The sequence below is a fragment of the Lynx canadensis genome, chromosome C1 (genome assembly GCF_007474595.2).
Source record: "Lynx canadensis isolate LIC74 chromosome C1, mLynCan4.pri.v2, whole genome shotgun sequence".
NCBI classification, from domain to species: domain Eukaryota; kingdom Metazoa; phylum Chordata; class Mammalia; order Carnivora; family Felidae; genus Lynx; species Lynx canadensis.
In genome coordinates this window covers 92,542,768-92,565,821 of record NC_044310.1, presented here as the reverse complement: position 1 = coordinate 92,565,821, position 23,054 = coordinate 92,542,768, and the positions used below count along the sequence as shown (strand labels likewise).

Below are 23,054 nucleotides of genomic sequence, written 5' to 3'. Positions count from 1 at the left end.
GGACAGAGAGAGGGAGACACAGAATCCAAAGTAGGCTCCAGGCTCTGAGCTGTCAGCACAGAGCCCAACACGGGGCTCAAACTCATAAACTCTGAGAACGTGACCTGAGCCAAAGTTGGACGCTTAACTGACTGAGCCACCCAGTCGCCCATTTCCCATTTTTCAAAGACAATTAGCCTTGCTCACCTAGTATCCAATGTCTTGAAAATTGTTGTCTCATAGATTTTGTGCAGAGGTTTTGGTTTTTCAGGCAGGAGAGTACATTTGTCCCCTGCTACTTCATCTTGGCCAGAAGTAGGAGTCTAGAGAGTGCTTTGGAGTACAGTGTACTGTGCACCTTGACCTTCCTGCTCTTTGAATGCTTCAAATTTTCTCCCCACTCTGATCTTTACGCTTGCTATGCCCATTCTCTAGATGTTCTTTTCCCAAGTCTTCTAAGGTTACCTTCTTACCATTTTTCTGCTTAAATGTCGTTGTGGTTATCTACTGCTGTGTAACAAACCACCTCAAAGTTTAGAGGCATTTAAACATTTTATTCTTATGATTCTGTAGGCTTATGGGGCTTGACTGGACTCATCTGTGTAGCTCTTTTATTCCACATGATGTTGGTTGGGTCACAGGTCCAATACTGTGGGATTGGACTGGAACTACCAAGACGGCTCATTCACATGGCTGGCCATTGATGTTGGTTGCCAGCTGGGAGCTTAGCGTGTCCCAACACATGGCCTCTCCATGTGGCTAGGTCTTCTCACAGTATGGCAGCTGAGGTCCAAGAGCAGGTGTTCCAAAGTGATAAAGTAGAAGCAGCTGGGTGTCATATAGGCCAGGCCAGGCCCAGCCCGGCCCAGAACCAGCACAGCATCACTTCTGCCACAATATTTTGGCTAAATATTGCGAACCTGTGTAAAACATTTGTGCATAAGAGACTTCATTTTGTGACTGAAACTTCATCCTGTTTTTATTTATTTATTTTCTTCATTGTTTAGAGAGAATGCAAGGGGTGGGGGGGAGAGGGACTGGGGTGGAGAGAGAATCTTAAGCAGGGTCCGTCTGGGGCTCAAGTCTGGGATCATGACCTGAGCTGAACTCAAAGAGTCAGATGCTCAACCAACTGAGAGCCACCCTGGTGCCCCATTCATTCTGTTTTTGAAACAGGAATTGCATTCCACCATTGAACTGGGCAAGGGCATATGACTGAGCACCTGACTGCTGTATCTGTATTTTTAACAAAAATTGGTCACTCTGCAAAAGGGACTTTGCTAGCAACTAATACAATATACCTAGAAAGCCAATGAATTATAAATTGTAATAGTATCTCCCAGTTACAATACTTGGGAAACAACTGATGTAAGGTATTTTGTTTCCTCCTTTTTCTTATAAAAACCCCTTTTTCGGGGTGCCTGGGTGGCTCAGTTGGGTGGGCTTCTGACTTCGGCTCAGGTCATGATCTCACGGTTTGTGAGTTTGAGCCCCGCGTCGGGCTCTGTGCTGACAGCTCAGAGCCTGGAGCCTGTTTCGGATTCTGTGTCTCCCTCTCTCTCTGACCCTCCCCCGTTCATGCTCTGTCTCTCTCTGTCTCAAAAATAAATAAACGTAAAAAAAAAAAAATAAAAAAAAACCCCTTTTTCCCTGCAGTGGGGCCACAATTTGGGCTTCTCCCCAAATTATAGTTCTAAGCCCAAAATAAATGCTTTTGTATCAGTTCTTCCTCTCTTCTTGGTTGACAGTGGTCACAAGGTTAGCCCAGATTTGGGAGGAGGGAAAATAAACTCCATCTCTCGCTGGGGACTTGACAGCATTTGTGGCCATCTTTAATCTCCTCAGACACCTTCCCTAAAATACTCAACATTTCCTAACTCATCCATACCATTGACCCCCTTTATTTTTTTCACAGCACATATCACTACCTGAAATGATATTTATTTTTTGGTCAAGTTACTGTCCCATCCTGTCCCCCATCCCCGTGTGCTCCTCCCTCCATGTAGCTTCTTAACAAATCGTGGCCAGTCTAGTGTCTTGGTATCCCTGTCACATAAGACAGTGCCCAGTATCCAGTAGGTATTTAGTAAATGCTGTACAAACGAATGCCTGACTTTCCCCCAAAACCATGTACTCATTCTCAATTTCTTTTTGAGGTTAATAATACCATGTTTTTATAGTTGGTCAGCCTTGAAATCTTGGTCATGCCTGCCATCTTTCTTCTCTTTTGTGCGTTCAGTAGCTGAGGCCTGTATGTATAGCCAATCTTCAGAATGTGATTCAGCATCCTTTTGCTACTTCAGCCTCCTTGGAGGACTCTCAGAATCCAGCTTTTCCCCCTCATTCTGTACACTTAGTGCTACCTTCATCTTCCCCAAATGTAGCTCCCATGCCTTTGAGAACTATTAGCCGAGAAGTCTGGCCATAACCTTTCACATCAGCATTGTCACTACAGCATTGCCATCCCGCCATCTTCCTGTCTGTCTCCCACCATGTCCATCCTCTGATGGTTTCGAAGGTTCACTTTGCTCCTCTGCCTCCCTTACCTTGCACACTTCCCGGTCTATTTCCCACACCCCATTCCTCCATGAAATCGTGCCCGTGTCTTCCAGTCAGAGACTGGCCTCTGAAGCCTCTAAACCTCTAAAACCTTGTGAAACCCTGTATGGCTTTGACCATTTGCAGCTTAACACTTACTGGGTATCTCATGCACCAGCCACTGGGCTAGGCCTTGGGCTTGGAGAGGTGGAGGGGACAAGATGGAGAGCCATCAGGAAGGTGAATTCCGATACCTTCCCCTGGAAAAGTTCACTTTATAGCACAGTGGTTTTCTATCCTGGCTGCGTATTGAAACCACCTGAGGCGCTTTAAAATTCCAGTGCCTGGGTCCCACATTTAAGAGATTCTGATTTAATTGGCCTGAGATGTGGCCAGAAGATTGGGATTTTTAGAAGCTTGTCAGGTGATTCTTAACACACAGCCAAGATGGGCAGCCACTGTGCCAGTGGAAGAGATTGGCCAATAAGTGGCTAATTTTGTTGTGTGTTGTGCTGGAAGAATAAAGAGAGCACTCGGAGAGCACAAAGAAGTGTTTAATTTAGCCTGGAGCTACTTTATTTCTACAGGTAGACTATAAACCCAGGGCTTTCTCATCTTAGAATTCTCTTATTTGATTTTTATTCATAGTAGGTATAAGATAAGGTGTCCAACAGAACTTTCTGCAGTGATGGAATTGTTCTATGTCTGTACTGGCAGGCACAGGCCCCGTGTGGTGTGTGAACACTTGAAATGCTGCTAGCATGATTGAGTAACTGAATTTGTAATTAATGTAATTTAAATTTAAATAGCCACATGTGCTTGGTTGTTTATGTATTGGACAGTGTTGAATGGAGGAGGTATTAAGTATTGAAATGATTTGGGGCACCTGGGTGGCTCAGTCGGTTGAGCATCCAACTCTTGATTTTGGCTCAGGTCCTGATCTCAAGGTTTGTGGGTTTGAGTCCCACATTGGGCTCCGTGCTGTTGCTGTGGAGCCTGCTTGGGATTCTCTCTCTCTCTCTCTCTCTCTCTCTCTCTCTCTCTCTCTCTCTCTCTGCCCCTCCCACACCCTCCCTCTCTCAAAATAAATAAATAAACTTAAAAAAAAAATGATTTGACAGTGTTTCTGCCGAGGCTTAGCTGAAGCAGGTTACTTTCTCTGAAAGGTTTGGGAGTTCAGTCACCTGATTTGAATCTTAATTTTATACCTTTCTAATTTTCCATGTGTTAAAAAAATTGGGGGGAGAGGGTTTGGTTAAATACCTGTTTATTTTAAAGCAGTTTTACTGTGCTCGCTTCGGCAGCACATATACTAAAGCAGTTTTACTGATAAATGATTCACATACTGTATATAATTCACCGATTTAAAGAGCACGACTCAGCGGTTTTTAATGTATTTACAGATAATTGCAACCATTACCACAGTGAGTTTTCGATCATTTTTCATCACCTTAGAAAGAAGCCCTGTATCCTTTAACTACCAACCCTCTGTTATATCCTCAGCCCTGAGGACCTACTAATCTACTTTCTGTCTCTCTAGATTTTCCTGTTCTGGCCATTTCACGTAAATGGAATCATATTATGGACCTGGGTGACTGACTTCTTTCACATAGCATAGTGTTTTCAAGATTCATCCATATTGTAGCACTTGTCAGTATTTGATTCCTTCCATGGCCTAATAAGATTCCTTTGTATGGCTAGATGGCATTTTAGTTATCCATCAGTTGATAGACATTTGAATTGTTTCTGCTTTTTGGCTACTGTGAATAATGTGGCTATAAACATTTGTGTATCAGTTTTTGTGTGGATAGGTATTTTCATTCCTTAGATATAAACCCGGGAATCGGATTCTTCTGAGTCTTATGAAAAATTCTTACTTTCTTTTTGTCTTGGCAAAAATATGTGTGTATATGTTTATATGTGAATACCGTTTTACTGAGTATTTTTATTTCAGTTATTATTCAGAAAGAAAGCATTATGTTAGCACTAGAAGGAAGTAGATAGCCTTTATTACAAAACTATGTCTTCTAAAAATAATTCTATTTCATTATATCTATTAAATTTTTTTTTTTTTTTAGCCTTCATGCAGGATGCTGTATTCTCTGCTCCTTTGTGAATGTCTGTGGCTTATAAGTGGTTATGCTTCTGATGATGACTGGATTGATCCCACAGACATGCTTAACTATGATGCTGCTTCAGGAACAATGAGAAAATCTCAGGTATTAAAAGAAAAAGAAAAGCGTGTGTGTATGTAAGACCTTCCCAGGTCTATACTGGAAATAGTCCACTTCGATTGCTGTTTTTCACAGAGCTGTGAGAATTGTGTATCAGTGACTAGTAGCCGTGCAGATTATCTCCCTGACCTGCTTAATCTAAAATGATTTCAATCCCACCTGGTTATTTTTGTTTTGAATTGGAACGTAAAGCCCGTTGAGTAGCAACTAATTTGATTTTAGCTCTTAGTATAGAAATTTGAGACTCTTTCTTTTTTGATGGTTCAATACAATTGAAGAATATAACAGAGTCATAAAATGAAGTCAAATTTTAGTCTTAACTATAGGTTTTACAACTTAACTATAGGTTTTAGTCTTAACTATAGGTTTTATAAAGGAAATAAAAATCTCTGTTTTGCTTTAGGTGAAATATGATGTATCAGAGAAAAAAGATGTCAGTCCTGACTTGTCATGTGCTGATGAATTGTCGGAATGTTATAGCAAACTTGATTCTTTAACTCATAAGGTTAGAATTTTTTTTAATTCATGAATTTTATATTCATAGTATTTTTAATTGCTGTTTCCTATATTTGCTAACATTATATATGCTTCTGTGTACTATACAATTGATATATAATTTTTTTTTAGTTACTCTGAACTTTTTTAAAAATAGTGCTTTTATTTTCCTGTAATAACATTTATTTCACCATGTTGTAATTATTTCTTTATGAGATGGACATTTCTTTTTTTTTTAAATATATGAAATTTATTGTCAAATTGGTTTCCATACAACACCCAGTGCTCATCCCAAAAGATGCCCTCTTCAATACCCATCACCCACCCTTCCCTCCCTCCCACCCATCAGCCCTCAGAGATGAACATTTCTTGGGATCAAGAATGTTTTATTTACTTTTTTAAGATTTTATTTTATTATTTTTAATGTTTTATTTATTTTTGAGAGACAGAGTGCGAGTGGGGGAGGGGCAGAGAGCAAGGGAGACACAGAATCCGAAGCAGGCTCCAGGCTCCGAGCTGTCAGCACAGAGCCCGATGCGTGGCTCAAACCCACGAACCGTGAGATCATGACCTGAGCTGAAGTTGGACGCTTAACCAACTGAGCTACCCAGGTGCCCCTATTATTATTTTTTTATTTTTAAGTAATTTCTACACCCAATATGGGGCTTGAACTTACAACCCCGAGATCGAGTCCCATGCTCTACTGACTGAGCCAGCCAGGCACCCCTGTTTTAGTCATTTTTGATTCTCTGTCACCTGTCACAGTGCTTGGTCATAGACTCATGACAAATGTAGCCCACGAAGAAATGGGCCTATGATCATCTGATGAGCATAAGAATTACTCTTGCAAATATAAGGGATTATTATAATTTAGTGTGTGGTAGCTATTCCTTCATTTATTCAGTCCTTTTATTTGTGAGACTGAAGTAGAGATGATGAGAAAGGAAATAAGTCACTATTATTAAGGGTTTGAATGTGTGTTGTGGGGTGGGAACCAACCTCTTGGCTGTGGAGACCATGAGCTGGTGGCCCCATGGAGAGGCCTTGGAAGGAGAGGGGGTGACAGGGGCCCAGCAGTGCTCAATGCTCCAACCAAGGCAGTGACAAGGGTTGAAGAGGGAAATGTGGGACTTCTTCAAGGTGGAATAGGCAAATTTGGGTAGCTGAGGGAGAAGGGAAAGGGAGTGAAGGACAGAGGTTTCCAGCTTGAGACACTGGGAGAGCTTGTGAATGGAGACACAGAGATCTCGATTATGGATCTGTAAGCACTGCTGTGGTGCTAACCGGCTGTGAATGCTGTCTCACCCAATGCCAGTAAAGTAATGCTTGGATAAGATTTGCCTCAGTTTAGTTGTGTTTTGTAGTATCATTGAGTTTGCTTGGCTGCACACTAGGAAATGCAGAAATGCCTTTTTACAGAAATTTTTTATTCCATTCTTTGCAACATGGGCTCAAAATTGTAAAAATATGATTGGCAAAATGGAGTCTTGAGTTCTTATTTTTTTAATTTTTATTTATTTATTTTTTTTAATGTTTATTTATTTTTGACAGAGAGAGAGGCAGAGCATGAGCAGGGGAGGGGCAGAGAGGGAAACACAGAATCCGAAGCAGGCTCCAGGCTCTGAGCTGTCAGCACAGAGCCCGACGTGGGGCTCGAACTCACAGACCGCAAGATCATGACCTGAGCCGAAGTCGGATGCACAACCGACTGAGCCACCCAGGTGCCCCTTGAGTTCTTATTTTAAAAAACATTGTCTTTGGGGCGCTTGGGTGGCTCAGTCAGTTAAGTGGCCATCTTTGGCTCAGGTCATGATCTCACAGTTTGTGACGTCAAACCCCACATCGGGCTCTGTATTCACTGTACAACGCTTGCTTCAGATCCTCTGTCTCCCTCTTTCTGGCCCTCTCTCTCTCTCTCTCTGTCTCTCAAAAATAAACGTTAAAAAAAATTAAAACATTCCCTTTTGGACGCCTGGATGGCTCAGTCGGTTAAGTGTCTGACTCTTGGTTTCGGCTCAGGTCATGATCTCAGTCTGTGGGGTGGAGCCCCAAGTCAGGCTCTGTGCTGACAGCGTGGAGCCTGCTTGGGATTCTCTCTTTCCCTCTGCCTCTCTCCCACTCATGCACATGCTCTTTCTCCCTGTCTCAAAATAAAACAAAAACAAACAAAAAAACCCACACATTCTCTTAAAGAGAAATTTAAAAGGTTTTTAAACCTTGCCAGCAAGCAGAGGAAGCTGCCACATGACTTCTCAGGTGTCTTTCTATCCTAAGTCTGAGTGTAACGCTCGGTTATTCTGTTTATCATCTGAAGCCCGTTTCCATGCTAACTCAACTCATGGTCCACACTCAATTAGAAAATAAAAGTTGCTTATCACAGGTTCTAATGTCTGTAAGATAGGTACTACCCTCACCTAGCAACTTGACCACTGTGGTGTCAGTAGAGCTAGGTTCAGAGGAAATCTGAATGATGAATTACGTGCTGAGGGGTTGCCATGTATAGGACACTCTGGAGAAGCCATGTTCCTGCGCTTCTGAAGCAGCCCATACATAGAGTTGGGGATGATCGATCATTTACAGGAAAAATTGATAAAAGGCCAAAAGTAATATGCACATTCAAGAAACTCCTTGCTGGGCCCTTCATTTCAGCTTCTGGCTTCCTCTTGTGTGTTTCTCTTTCTATCTCTCTGTTTCTTATTCTCTTCCTTTCTTCTTTTGTTCCTTTGTTCATTGAATCGTTACTTTGGAATTGGGAAGAGGCAGATGGTCCTAGATGTTCTATTCATCCACATCTCTGCCTCCTTGCTTCATGATTTTTAGCTTTAAAATTGCCAGAGCCAAGGGCTGAACGCGTGTTCCTCATTTGTTGCCTTCCTGCCCTTTGCAAAGAGAACCCACGGAAAGTAGGAAGTTCTACATTTTCATATAGTTGATAATCACAAGCTCCTACCTTGATCTTGATGGGATCTCTAGGCTAGAAACTTGACCCTTACATTAAACTTTGATGCTACTAATGTTGAATTTATTCTGTGATTACAGATCAGTGAGTGTGAAAAGAAAAAGAGGGAAGACTATGAAAGTCAAAGCAATCCTGTTTTTAGGAGATACTTAAATAAAATTTTAATTGAAGCCAGGAAGCTCGGACTTGTGAGTATTGATGTGATATTCATCAGTGTGGTGGATCTTTTCATTATTTATTAATTTCACATGGGAGGAGGTGCTTTAAATTTGCTATTTGAACTTTACTAAATGGTTGGAAATGACTTGGCAAGGAAATTCTATGCTGGCCCTTATTTTCTACCACTTACACACTTTCTCATTCTTGTGATGTAAGATCATTCTGTGTTGAGAAAGACAACAATGTTTTTTAAGTAGTTTCCCCCCATCGCGGAAGCTTTTTACTATGTCAAGTACTACTTTGTAGAATTGCATATCATGTGCATATTGTTCATAATTAATGTTAGGATTCCAGTTTTTAGAGTCATTGTTTTCACTCTGGAGATTCAAAACATCAAGAAAAGTAAATTTTTTTTTTTAATGTTTTTCTTTCATTCAAGAGAGACAGAGAGTGAGCATGGGAGGGGCAGAGAGAGGGGGAGACACAGAATCCGAAGCAGGCTCCAGGCTCTGAGCTGTCAGCACAGAGTCCAACACGGGGCTTGAACTCATGGACTGCAAGATCATGACCTGAACTGAAGTCGGACACTTAACCGACTGAGCCACCCAGGTCCCCCTAAACATCAAGAAAAGTTTTAAGGGGAAAGGAATGTTAGATGAATATTTAATCATCCCACCTTATTTTGGAAGTGAAAAGGCAGATGTTCTCATACACGCACCATTTAATTCAAGTCTTACAAGTGTGTGGGGTGAGGACACAGATGAAGGCAGAAAATACCTACGATGGAAATATTTAATGTAGTGTTTTTTAAAAATAGTAATCGATGACTGCTTTTTTAGCTCAGTGACGACTTGTGATACTACATGACACTTTGTTTTCTTCTGATTTTATATTTGCTTTTTATATAAATATCTGTATTCTTAGAAAAAAAGAATATTCTATTTGTGTTAACTGGTTAATGAAAGTAAAATGTTTGTAATGATTTTGCTAACCTGAATACATGCTAATAAAAATAGTTATAAATAAGTATGTTCAGGGGCGCCTGGGTGGCTCAGTCGGTTGAGCAGCCGACTTCTGCTCAGATCATAATCTCATGGTTTGTGAGTTCAAGCCCCGTGTCGGGCTCTGTGCTGACAGCTCAGAGCCTGGAGCCTGCTTCGGATTCTGTGTCTCCCTCTCTCTCTGCCCCTTCCCCACTCATGCTCTGTCTCTCTCTGTCTCAGAAATAAATAAACATTAAAAAAAAAATTAAAAAAAATATGCGTGTTCATAGAAACTCCAGTTGGGCTGTTTTTCGAGATTCTTTTTCTCTTTTGTATTACTGCATATTTTAGGACTTTTGAAAATTCAGTCAGATTGAAAGTCATAAATGAATCCTAAAGTAAACAGCTCATGTTCGTTATTTGTGGATTCCATATTTGCGAATTTGTATACACACTCAACTTCTTTTGTGACCCCAGAGTTAATCCTTGCACAGCTTTTGTGTTGCTCAGACATGCACAGAGCAGCACAGCATTTGAATTGTCTGGTGCACCCATTCCCAGCTGAGGCTGCACAATGCTGTGTTTTGCCTTGTTTCAGTTCTCAGACTATAAACAATTACATTTTCATGCTTTATTTAGTGCCACATATTTCACACTTACGCTGATGTTGTTATTTGGCTGTTTAAAACAATGCCCAAGATTAGGGGCACCTGGGTAGCTCAGTTAAGTGTCCAGTTCTTGATGTTGCTTCAGGTCATGATCTCATGGGGTTGTGGGATCGAACCCCGTATCAGGCTCCATGCTGAGCGTGTAGCCTGCTTTAATTTTGTTTTTTTTTAATGTTTATTTATTTTTGACAGACAGAGCATGAGCGGGGGAGGGGCAGAGAGAGAGGGAGGCACAGAATCCGAAGCAGGCTCCAGGCTCTGAGCTGTCAGCACAGAGCCTGACGGGCTCGAACTCACAGACTGCGAGATCACATGTAGCCTGCTTTAGATTTCTCCCTCTCTCCCTCTGCCCGTCTCCCCTACTCATGCACTCTCAAAAAAAATTCCCAAGAAAAATCCTGTCCAGTGCCTCCGAGCACATGAAGGCTGGGATGTGCCTTACGGAGAAAAATATGCATGTGAGATAAGCTTCATTTGGGCATGAGTTACAGTGCTGTTGGCTGTGAGTGAAGTGTTAATCAACAACATTAAATGAGGTATCTTTAAGTAGAAACACACATTAAAGGGCTATGCATTGACAGGCTGATGAAAATGTGTTTGGAACCTGACCGTGTATTTCCTGTAGGATCCATGGTTCAGTATTTGTTGACTAGCGTCCGAGGTGACTTTATAGAACAAAATCTCTGGTTTGTATGTGAGAAAAATAGGTGGATAGTATTATCCTTATTTTATACATGTGAAATAAGAATCACATACATATTTAGTTCCAGACTGGCTGTTGTCTTAAAATGTTTCTCTCTTCTATTGTTTGTTTTTGGCAAATTTAATTCAGCCTGAAGAAAACAAAGGTGATATGCATTATGATGCTGAGATTATCCTAAGAAGACAAACCTTGTTAGAAATACAGAAGTTTCTCAGTGGAGAGGATTGGAAGCCAGGAGCCTTGGATGATGCACTAAGTGATATTTTAATTAATTTTAAGCTTCATGATTTTGAAACATGGAAGTGGCGATTTGAAGACTCTTTTGGAGTGGATCCGTATAATGTGTTGATGGTAAGATGGGATGAGGGGGATGTAAGTAACAGCTCAGCTTTAAAAATCCCTTAAAATCGGGGCGCCTGGGTGGCGCAGTCGGTTAAGCGTCCGGCTTCAGCCAGGTCACGATCTCGCGGTCCGTGAGTTCGAGCCCCGCGTCGGGCTCTGGGCTGATGGCTCGGAGCCTGGAGCCTGTTTCCGGTTCTGTGTCTCCGTCTCTTTCTGCCCCTCCCCCGTTCATGCTCTGTCTCTCTCTGTCCCAAAAATAAATAAACGTTGAAAAAAAAATTTTTTTTAAAAATCCCTTAAAATCTCCACCACGATTGTTAGGAGCCTGTATGGAGACCCTCCTGCTGTACTGAGTAGCGTGTGGCAGAAGAGTACACACGATTCGGCCTAGGAGTCCGGTTCTTTGGTCTCTGTTGATAGTTCCCATTTTCTGGTGGGGAGGATGGTGTGGCAGTAACTTTGCTTTCCCCTTCTTCCTGTTTTTGAGGTGCTTCTGTGTCTGCTCTGCATCGTGGCACTGGTGGCTACCGAGCTGTGGACCTATGTGCATTGGTACACCCAGCTGAGACGGGTTTTATTCATCAGTTTTCTCGTCAGTTTGGGATGGAATTGGATGTATTTATATAAGGTATTAAATACGCGGGAGGCTTTAAAACGTTCAGATGTCATTTCCTAATAGAAGAAGAAGACCGTGCATCAAGAGCTGATACATAACCTTCCTGAGGGCTGGAGGCAGTGGTTGGAGATGAGGCGGGGGAGGAAACTGGCAGCTGCTCACCTGCACCTGGTGTTTTGGGTCCTTGACCAGCTGGTGTGGTCCTCGTCCTCACAGCCCAGTTCCTGACGGTGGCAGCTGGGCAGCTAAATCAGAATAAAGCTAGGTAGATAGATTGTTCAAAATTTTATGTAGATAATTTAGGGTATGTCCTTTTATTCTTTGCCAGAAAAGATATCAAAAGATTATTTTTTAAAAGTTCGGTTATTTTCTGAATATGAAAGCGATATGTTGACACACCATCAACAAAAATAAAACATAAAAAAAAATTTTTTTAAATAAATTTAAGTTCTTTCAAAATTGGGATCATACTGAATACAGAAAGTCAAATGAAGCACTATTCTTCTTGCCAAAATAGCATAACCAATGAAGGGCAATTTCAGATCGTTTTCGCAGGGTGAGTCAGGTAGCAAAGTGTTTTCGATGCATTTATCTGATTTAAGTCACTGTGATACATCCTTAACTTTTTGCTCTAAGTTCTGCAGCTTCTAGAACTAATTCTTCACAGATTAAAGGAAGAAAGTTTGGTTGAATATTGTTATCTTGGTGATTCCCCCCAGGGCTTTTATATATAAAAGATATAGTATCTTTATATGGACCATTTGTGCTGAAAATCATCCAGAGTAAAACACTTCATTGTGAATTGTAAAAAGAAAATGAGAAGTAGTTATTTAATGTATATATTTTGGGACGTGCTGTGAATTATATTTGAACTGATATTAAAAAAAATTTTTAATATTTATTTTTGAGACAGAGAGAGAGGTGGGGGAGGGGCACAGAGAGAGGGAGACACGGAATTGGAAGCAGGCTCCAGGCTCTGAGCTGTCAGCAGAGCCCGACATGGGGTTCGAACTCACGAACCGTGAGATCATGACCTGAGCTGAAGTTGGACGCTTAACCGACTGAGCCACTCAGGTGCCCCTTGAACTAATTTGTTAAAACAATCTTTTTAGTGCAAAGGTTTTCCTTTCTCATCAAAAGTATGTACAAAGAAGGCAACTATAATTCTTTATCCTCACTTGTTGTATTAAAACTGTGCTTTGAGGGCACCTGGGTGACTCAGTCCATCTTCAGCTCAGGTCACGATCTCACAGTTCGGGGGTTCGAGCCCCACTTTCAGCTCTGTGCTGACAGCTCAGAGCCTGGAGCCCGCTTCAGATTCTGTGTCTCCCTGTCTGTCTGCCCCTCACCTGCTCATGCTCTGTCTTTCTCTGTCTCTCTCAAAAATAAATGTTAAAAAAAAAATTTAATTAAAAAGAAAAAGAGACTGTGCTTTGCCATGAACTGAAAAGAGCTACTATTTTAAAATAATACGGTTTTTTTTTTGTATCGAAAAAAATGTGTACAGTCTGGGGTCTGGTACAGAGACTCTTTGAAGTAAGGTTTTGGATATGTAGACATAACCTCCTGTTAGTGGCCGCTCACAGCTCCCTCTTGGTGTTGGTCAGCTAGCCTTCGCACAGCATCAGGCCGAGGTTGCCAAGATGGAGCCGTTAAACAACGTGTGTGCTGAGAAGATGGACTGGATTGGAAGTCTCTGGGGTAAGGTGTTGGTTCACTGGGCCTTATTTTGAGTAGAATTTCCAAGAAGGAGAGAACATATTAGTAATTACAGAGAAATGATAAAATGCCGGAAAGACGCTTCCCATGACCAAATGAATCTTCAGTATCAGAAGAACATGCCAGAAGCGTCGGGTTTCAGACCGTGACACCTGTGCTCATGTAACATCACAGGGAAGGAATAGGAACTGTCTTTGCTGGCTCCAGTGTCACCTGTCTTCTCCATTGGACCATGATGGAGCCTGTGCTCATGTCGTTCATCTAGTCCTTAGGAAGAGGGTTCGGCATGTTTATTAAAGAAGTGAATCGTGTTTATATAAATTAATATCCAGCTTAGACTTAATCTCCTGATAATGACTTATGAAACCTTATATTGTAACTTTACTATACATTTTTTAAATAAGAGGAAAATTATTTGACTTTTTTTTAATCTCACAGACTTTATAAATATTCTCACTAATGTGACTGTCTTTACTTCTGTATATCTAGCAATAGGAATGGTTTAGTGTTCAAAGGCACTTTATAAATGCACGTGTGTAATAGCTGACCCAGAATAGACTCTCGGCAGATTATACAAAACAGGGTGTCCAAATTAGCGTTTCTTCAAAAGTTATGGGAACTAAACCAATCCAGCCTTGCTTCCTGGCTGCAGGAGACAAGTGAATATATCCTCTAGCCCAGGCTAGTATGCAATGTACTGTGTACATACATTTAGAAAAATTGGGAGAACTAACGTTCTTTATTTTGTAAAGTAAGAATTGGTTTCTTTTTTTTAATGTTTGTTTATTTTGAGGGAGAGAGAGAGAGCAAACAAGTGGAGAAGGGGCAGAGAGAGGCAGAGAGAGAGAATCCCAAGCAGGCTGTGCACTAGCAGCTTGGAGCCTGCTTGAGATTCTCTCTCTCTACCTCTCCAGAACCTGCTTGGGATTCTCTCTCTCTTTCTCTCTCTGTCTCTCTCTCTCTCTGCCCCACTCCCACTTATGCTATCTCTTTCAAAATAAATAAAACTTGAAATTTTATTGAGATAATTCTAGATGCACACGTAGTTGTAAGAAGTAAAACAGATCCTGTGCCCCCTTTCCCCATTATCCCCAGTGGAACCATCTTCCACAACTATAGCAACACAGCATCACAGCCAGGATATTAACTTCCACATAATCCAGCGATCTCTGATTTCCCGTTTTCCTTGGATTCATTTGTATGTATAAAGAACAGTTTTTAATGTTTACTGTTTAGAAATTTTCATAAAGTATGTTTTATCTGCATAAGACTTGTATAATTTGAGGGGATTTTTAAACATTTTGGGCATAAGGTGAAAACTTTTTAAATCAGTGTTATAGGGAGTCTATTTGTACAGCAGTTAAAATTGGTTGGCGGCAGGGACAGGGACAAAACCAAAATGTCTTCTTTGGGAATGAAATGCAACTTTTTTTTTTTAATGACTCAGTGTTTTGTCTGTTTCTCTAAATAGAAGTGTTTAGAAGTTCATGGACCTATAAGGATGACCCATGCCAAAAATACTATGAGCTCTTGTTAGTCAACCCTATTTGGTTGGTCCCACCAACAAAGGTATAGAACACATTTTGTCAAAATTACTTATACAAAGTAAAAAAATCCCTTGTATTTATTAAAAGTTAGTGTTTTTACCGTCATTTTGCTAATAATAAACCTTTGCTCTAGAAAAAATACTTCCGTTACAAATGATTTTCACATTAAACGCATTTCAGTTTATGAACATAATTTCATCCCAGTGCACAGCGAATTTTGGCTTGTTCTGTGCACTCAACCATTTGAGGGAAAAATTAAGTTGCTATTATGTCTTGTTTTAGGCACTGGCAGTTACGTTCACCAACTTTGTCACGGAGCCATTGAAACACATTGGAAAAGGAGCTGGTGAATTTATTAAAGCGCTCATGAAGGAGATGCCAGTATTACTTCACATTCCCGTGCTGATAATTATGGCACTGGCTGTCCTGGTTAGTACACGGCACTGTTGACTGTTAACAGGACTTGCAGGAAAAAGGCAGTTCTAAAATTGCAGACTTTTTTTGCTGTGGTAAATCAGGCTAAATCATGCTTAATGGTATGAAAAGATGATTTTAAAGTGATGCGGATTTATTTATACTTACGTGTGTATTCTTACGTGTATAAGCAAGGAGATGATTCTCAAGTTTGATTGTGGGTGTCATGGCAGGGACTTCGAGTAATAACACCCTTTTAAATTTGTTCTTTAACTTGTTGAAGTAATACAGATGAAATCAGTTGTTTTGTCCTCTTTGAGAAAGGGGGCCTTGTTTCAGTCTGAGTTTTTGCAGCCCTGAGAAGGGAAGGGCATTGGCTTAAGCGCAGAATCAGGCAGGGATGTAGAAGAAGGTGTTGTACTGGGAAACAGTTTGGGGATCCAGGAACAGACATTGATTATGTAGAAACATTATTCGTCATTCATCCACGGCCTCTTCAGCTTTATTGTTGATTTTCAGCCCTTACCCTAATGAAGTAGTTGTCACATAAAACAAAATACAAAGAACCCAGATGTGCCATGGGAAAAGCCAAGTTTGTATCTGTAAAGAAATTAAGCTATTTAAAATGTACAACTTTAAATAATTTGCAGCATTGACTTTCTATGTTGGGTGTGAATATACACAACACGTGAGCAATTATCAGACGATTAGTACCTTCCAATTTTAATTATTAAATTAAAAAGGATTATCTTCCCTAAGGGTACAAAATTTACTATGCTTTATTCATTTTGAAATTGTTCCTGTTTTGTTTTTGTTTTTTGGGCTTGTGATTTTAGGAGTCAGGTTTAGGGGGATGATTTTGTTAGGTGACATTAATTGTGTAGTAGTGCAGATTTCCCTTGACTTACGGGGTTACATCCCGATAAACCCATTGTAAGTTGAAAATACCATACGTCAAAAGTGCATTTACGATACCTAGCCTACAGGACGTCATAGCTTAGCCTAGCCTGCCTTAAATGTGATCAGAATGCTTATGTTAGCCTGCAGTTGGGCAAAATCATCTAACACAAAGCCCATTTTATAGTAAAGTGTCAAATATCTTGCATAGTTTATTGAATATTGTACTGAAAGTGAGAAACAGAATGGCTGTGCGGGTAAGGAGTGATTGAGGTGAAGGGGTTGTTCATCCTTGTGACCGCGCGGCTGACCGGGGGAGCTGCCCTGCCCGGCATCACCAGAGAGGAGCATACCTGAAATCGTTAGTCCAGGAAAAGATCCAAATTCTAAATTTGAAGTACAGTTTCTGCAGAATGTGTATCACTTTCTCACCATTGTGAAGTCTAACAGTTGTAAGTTGAACCATTGTAAGGGGTGGACTCCCTATAATCTAGTGTCTGACAAAAGCCCATCATCTCTTGATTCATCTGCCTGCGGAAAGGACTTTTACTGCTTCTGTCTTCAAATAGTTTCTCTAGCTCAGTGATTTTCAAATTTCTTATTCTCAGGACCTTTTTGTACTCTTAAGAACCAAAGCCCACAAAACAAACAAAAACGGAGGACCACGAAGAGCTCCTATTTATGGTGGTTTTGTTCATTGATAGTTTACCATATTAGGAATTAAAACTAAGAAAAATTTAAAATTCACGTCTACACGAGCACACTGTCCATGAGCTGTCAGAGTGAGGAAGTCATTCCAGCCCCAGAAGATTCCACACTCAGAAGGGAAGAGTGAGAAAGACTAAGGTCTTTGAAGTAGAAAAAAGTTTGACCTCACAGAATCCCTGAAACTGTCTCAGGGATTCCCCTCGGGGTCCCTGGGCCACACATTGAGAAATGCTGCCTAGGTTTTCTCATGAAATGGGACTCAAAGCCTGTTGGAAACTTACCCTACCTGAGAATGTTTCCATAATGATGTGCAATTCTGACTTTTAGCAATTACCTTATATGGTGGGTGTGAAAATAGACAACTGATGAGCAGTTATCAGTTAGTACCTTCCAATTTAAGTTTCTAGACTTTAGCCAAACTTCCCTTGGGACAATTCATTCAGAATGTGTTCAGCTGATTGAAATGTCTACTTAAATGTGATTTCTCACATTTTATTGGCTATTCTGGCCCAGTATTAATCTAAAGAAGAGATCTCTAATGAAACAATAGTGAAATGAATACGTCTCCAAATGCCACAAGTCAAGTTAGGTAATTTTGTTAGCATCCTGAATAATTTCATTGTGAGTCAGCCATTAAATACTCAGGACTATGTATTTCTTTTCCTTCTAGAGTTTCTGCTATGGTGCTGGAAAATCAGTTAATATGCTGAGACAAATAAGTGGTCCCGAGAGAGAACCACCCCGGGCACTTGAGCCAGGTGACAGAGGACGGCAGAAGGAAGTTGATTATAGACCCCATGGTGGAGCAGGTGATACAGATTTCTATTATAGAGGCCCGATCGGCCCCGTTGAGCAAGGCCCTTATGACAAAACATATGAGGGTAGAAGAGATGTTTTGAGACAGACAGATGTTGACTTGAGACTTAAGACTGGCAACAAGAGCCCCGAAGTGCTCCGGGCATGTGATTTACCAGACGCAGAGGCGAGAGAGCATCCCAAGGCGGTACCCAGTGTAAGTCAGCAACTGTTCATTTTGCCGTCCTGTCATGCTAGGCCTGAGTGCTTCCTACAGAGCTTCTGGTTAAGCGTTTTTTCCTCTCTTAACTTTCACAGTTAATTATATCGTTATTGATATAATTGTTTACTCTCTCCTCTTTTCTAGTCAAAAGTTTGGCCTTCTCAGAAGAAATAAAGCTAGATTTGATTTTTATGTAAAGTACTATTTAACAAGTTAGAACAGGTGGTAGTTCATAGGAAATTTCATTAGGAAACCGAGCGAGCATGACTAAAATTTCTACCCGTAAAGAGCTCAGAGAGAAGTCCCCACTGAAGGCCTGGAGCCCTGGGGAGCCCGCAGGAGAGCCCTAAAGGCTCAGCTGGGCGGAAGAGTGGGCGGGGAGGGGCCACACCACACTTTCCCAAGTCTTTGGTATCATTGGCTGGCTAGAGTCTACTTTCTACCTGCCAAATGTTGAGGTGTTTTCTCTACATTATGGGCCATTTGAAGAGACATTGCCATTTGTGTTTGTGAGAGGAATTTATAGTGTCATTTGCAAAGTTCAAGTTGCAACTGTAAACCTTTGAGAAATAGCTGTGAGTGCAGAATCTAGGAAATTATAGAATCCCTTCCATGGAGTTTCTTATAAGAAGAATAAACATACCTGCGTACATCTAGAAAATTTTCAGATGTGCCTTTCAGCTTTAATAGGAAATGGTAAGATACCGTTCATCCCAAGCCTCAAGTGACTTCCCATCTCACTTAAAGGGAAAGCTAGTTATCATGGTAGCCCAGGGCTCCCTTGATCTGCCCACAGCCCGGCTCCGTTGGCACATGGATCTCTTCTCCTCCTGCTCTCCTGCTGTGCTTACTCTCCTTCAGCCACAGGAGCCTCCTCACTATTCCGTGAACTTACAACCTTTGTACTTGCTGTTCCCTGTCTAGAATGCCATTCCTGTATATTCACATGGTTCATTTCTTCAGGCCTTTACTCCTGTATCACCTGATGTAAACCCAGTGTGTAGTTTGTTAATTTGTTGCTTCTGTATCACCTGATGTAAACCCAGTGTGTAGTTTGTTAATTTGTTGTTTCTTTCCCCCAAGCTAATTGGAAGTTCCAGTGAGGGCGCGGGTTTTGTCGGTTTTGTTCCTGCTGTATCCCCAGCACATAGAACTTAATACAGACTTAATAAATAATTCAAATGAATTACTCTCACCAGGCAAGAGGAGTTAGCAGTACTGTTTACCAGTCCTCTTGTCCCTTCCTAAACCTGGGTCACTAGACCACCTGCCATATCCTCCGTGCCCCTGCCCCATTCCTCCGTGTATAGTTCTGTGAGGCTTAATAACATCTGTATCCTTACAGTACAGCACTGGAGCTGAGATTTGAAAGAGTTCCAAGTTTGATACAACAGATTTGCATAGGAACTTGTTAAACATGTTTGATTGCATTAATTAAACAATTAAAATGTAATTCTCTACAGCATAAATTTCCTGTTTTGGATGCAAAGCCCAAAGAGATTGGAATCCCAGGAGAAAGCACACTGCCAGAAAGCAGCACTGAAAGCAGCCAGTCCACTAAGCCTGTCGCTGGTGCAGAGACATCAGAGAAGGCGGAAGGTACATCTGCGGAGGAAAAGGGCCAGCTCAGGACCGAGGCCAGAGGCAGCCCAGAGGAAGGCGGTGGTGCATCCAGCCCCGCCAGCTGTGGAAAGGACCCGGATGCTGGCCCATGTGGCTAGAGGAACACAGACTCGGACCACAGCTCCAAGGTCGTCTTTGGGTTTTGTAAAGTATACTCTTCACAACCGTGCACTCTTCTCTACACATATTCTGACATTTACTATACAGGTGCCAACTTCTACATTAATATTTTTATTGACCATCAGGACGAATGAATACACATGTATTTCTGTTTAGTTTTTAATCTTTTGTCAGTTTAATTTCATTTTCATATTGAAACCTCCCAAAAAGTTTTAACGTGTTAATTATGGAACGGGATCTCATCGATGAACACATGGCAAGTATCACTGATTTCAAATAAAGAGGTCAGTTTGATTCAGGGGACAGTGAAAAAGTTGATGGTTCACAGGCTTAGATAGGAACCAACTAGCCAATGTGCGTGGTGCCTAGCGGAGAAGCCCGAGGACACCTACCTTAGTTAATAATTTGTTGTGCATTGGATTTGATATGTTTCTGCAAGTGGGAGTACCCAAAAATAGTTTTTAAGGAGAGTCCACTGTGGTCAAGTTTACTCTCGTCATGCACTTCGGTGTCTTCATGCAGCCATGGAGTGTGTGTCCGTTTGTCTCTGTGTAGGCTGCCTTAGCTCATCATGGCTTTGTCATTCCCTATCCCATCTCCATCTCTCAACTCTCCCAGCGATGACTGGGCCCGCTTCCTGGTCACCTATCTTACTTTACCCTCAGCTAAGAACTGAAGATTGCCAGGAGAATTTAGTTATTAGCACATCTTAAGTCGGTAATCTGGGTTTTACATAGTCCGTAGACTTGGAGAATAGCTCTATTTCAATATGTACTTTACACATTGGTCAAGTACATTATCTTTGCTAAACAGCATAATCTCTCTACATCCCTGGTCAAATACTAAAAAATGCCACTGTCAAGATTTTTAAAAACTTACCTCAGCAAGAGGGTGTCAAATTTAACGTTAATATTATTTTCTAGTTTAATCTTGCAAACATCTTTAGTATTTCATCAAAAAGGTAGTATTCCCCCCCCCAATACAACAGAAGTTTGTATAAAAATTTGTAACATAGTAGGTATGTAATATATGAACTAATGCAAAGGATGCCTGCAGTTTGGGGATTTTTGAACATCAATACATATAAAGGCCTCTCTTGTGGCACCTGGGTGGCTCAGTTGGTTAAGCATCTGACTTCATCTCAGGTCATGATCTCACAGTTTGTGAGTTCAAGCCCTGCACGGGCTCTGTGCTGACAGCTCAGAGCCTGGAGCCTGCTTCAGATTCTGTGTTTCCCTCGCGCACTCTCTCTCTCTCTGCCCCTCCCCTGCTCATTCTCTCTCTCCCCCCCCTCTGAAAAATAAACATTGAAAAAAAAGCCTCTTTGAGGGCCAGACCTGTTTATGCTAGTTGGTAAATATGCACCTAGGGTGGTTAGGTGTCCTTTGAGCTGTGATTAGACTCTAAAGAGTATCGAATGCCTCAGGTGACAGACTGTAACAATGAGAGTGGAGTTAATGCTGTTTGAACTCCTTTTTATCAATCTAAAAACGAGTCTGTAAAAAATTAAAATATCGTCTTTGTATTCTTTCATTACAGATAACTGTTGGGGGATGCAGTCCACTTTGACAGCTAGCAAAGCAACATACATTCAACTGCTGTCGAATGACAGCAAATAGGGAAGACTAAAGCAAACTGAACAGATCAAGGGCAGTCTAGAACTTGGAGTAATAGGCTTGTTTATTGTCCAGCTCATATTTATCAAAATCAAGAATTGTAGCAACAGGCTTTTAGGAGAATCAGTAGGGTATACAGCTTTTTAAAAGCAGTTTTTAAATGGAATAATGAATGTTTACAGGCTCTTAACTACAGTATACACAAAATACTTATTTTACATAATTGTGGTTTGGTATGCTGTCTTTGCTCATTGAATATGCTTAAAAGAAAAAACCCATGAAACTTACATACAGGTTTTAAAAGGACGCTATCTAGGACATTATATCCTATATATAATATATACATCATAAAGTGATCCAGGTGTTAACAGAGTACTTTTGACAAAATTTGTCTGATCTTAGAACCAAGAATACTTTTTTTTTCCTGAGCCTTTAATGTGATTCCAGATCGAGTAACTTTCTTCTGTTTTATTTTTGTGAATATTGGCCATTTGGAGAAGTGATTCTCACTGCCCATCAAGTCACCTGAAAGACTTTGAGAAAGGACAGAGGCCCAGAGCCCCAGATACCATCCCAGCTGTGCAGAATCAAAAGCAACCAGAGGTGGTGAATGAGTTCTGGGTGTGGGCATTTGCATTTTACAGTTCAGACTTAGCCTGTCCCATCCTTGCTGTCTTCTTTTGCTAAATCTACTTCCTGTCATGTTGTATTGTGTACCCTTGTAAACTGCCTTCAGTTCCTGAGATGAAGGGAGGCTTAATGACGACTGAGGGCTTAACCTACATCTTTCATACTTAAATTTTGTGAGTTTTCATGTGTTCTCTATTTTCATGGCCTAGGTTCTTGATACAACCACAGGAGTTTGGGGTTTGTTTTTTGATATTAGGTCTTAAACAGTATTTTGCAACAGAAGATATAATTTTAAGCCACACACACTTTAAAATTCAAGGGTCCAGAACATGCTAAAAGTTTATTTCTTAGAGTTGTTTTTATAATGGGTTTGAACTAATAACATACTGAAAATAGGATTTTTAGCAGAAAAAAGATCTAGATTCTTTTAATAAAGACTACATAACTTTTTTACACATTGGTCAAGTATGTTATTGTTTACTAAACAGCCTAATTTCTTACTATATCCACGGTTCAGTATTTTAAAAATGCCATCAAGAGTTAAAAAAAATTATCACTTTACAAACACTACGTAAAAGAATCTAAAAAGTTGCCAAAGAACACAATCCCAAGCATTATTCAAAAAAGTTGATGAAGCACCTTGTATAAGACACCTCCACCCTGAAACAAGTGAGTGTCCAGAGAAATGTGAATTAATGCTATACTATTAAAGGTTAAATATTTACATCATTCTAAAAACATTTTAAGCTGTATTACAGTGCTATAATTTCTCCTTTTAAGGAAAAAAAGAGTTTCCCTGCAGTGTTCTGAAAGGAAATAAGGTCGTTTAAAAAAAATATATCCGTAATAACTAGTGGTTTATTTTTTTCCTGTATTTTTAAATTCCAACAAAGCATTACTTTGCAAAATGTCTTTCAGCCCAAATTCAGCATCTCTGTTTTGATCTCTTTGTAAAAGAACTCTCTGTTCATCCATTCTTTTCGCCTGAGAACGTAGAATCAGGCTAAAAAAGTCCTCGTCTGGTACTGTTGGTCCCTTTGTGGTGGCAGGTGGTGGAGCACATCTTTGATCATCTAATCTGGACCC

General features: G+C 40.7%; 2 protein-coding genes across 7 annotated transcripts in view; one reads left to right on the top strand and one right to left on the bottom strand.

The window, feature by feature from the left end:
• Nucleotides 1-22,421, top strand: part of CLCC1 (chloride channel CLIC like 1) — a 27,631-nt gene extending 5,210 nt beyond the window's left edge. For 2 of the 4 annotated variants that reach the window (XM_030324361.2, XM_030324362.2), the window contains exons 2-11: nt 4,596-4,736; nt 5,155-5,256; nt 8,286-8,393; nt 10,848-11,069; nt 11,548-11,688; nt 13,284-13,377; nt 14,867-14,964; nt 15,225-15,371; nt 17,632-17,973; nt 19,443-22,421. In XM_030324361.2, coding sequence (XP_030180221.1) covers nt 4,608-4,736; nt 5,155-5,256; nt 8,286-8,393; nt 10,848-11,069; nt 11,548-11,688; nt 13,284-13,377; nt 14,867-14,964; nt 15,225-15,371; nt 17,632-17,973; nt 19,443-19,700 — 1,641 coding nt within the window. In that variant the 5' untranslated portion in view covers nt 4,596-4,607 and the 3' untranslated portion in view covers nt 19,701-22,421. Of the gene's footprint in view, nt 1-3,832; nt 3,942-4,595; nt 4,737-5,154; nt 5,257-8,285; nt 8,394-10,847; nt 11,070-11,547; nt 11,689-13,283; nt 13,378-14,866; nt 14,965-15,224; nt 15,372-17,631; nt 17,974-19,442 lie in introns of those variants that run through there. The other 2 variants (XM_030324360.2, XM_030324363.2) reach the window with 2 other exon arrangements.
• Nucleotides 22,207-23,054, bottom strand: part of GPSM2 (G protein signaling modulator 2) — a 48,475-nt gene continuing 47,627 nt past the window's right edge. For 2 of the 3 annotated variants that reach the window (XM_032594349.1, XM_032594350.1), the window contains one exon: nt 22,207-23,054. In XM_032594349.1, the coding sequence (XP_032450240.1) occupies nt 22,827-23,054 (228 nt within the window). In that variant the 3' untranslated portion in view covers nt 22,207-22,826. The other variant, XR_003970764.1, reaches the window with a different exon arrangement.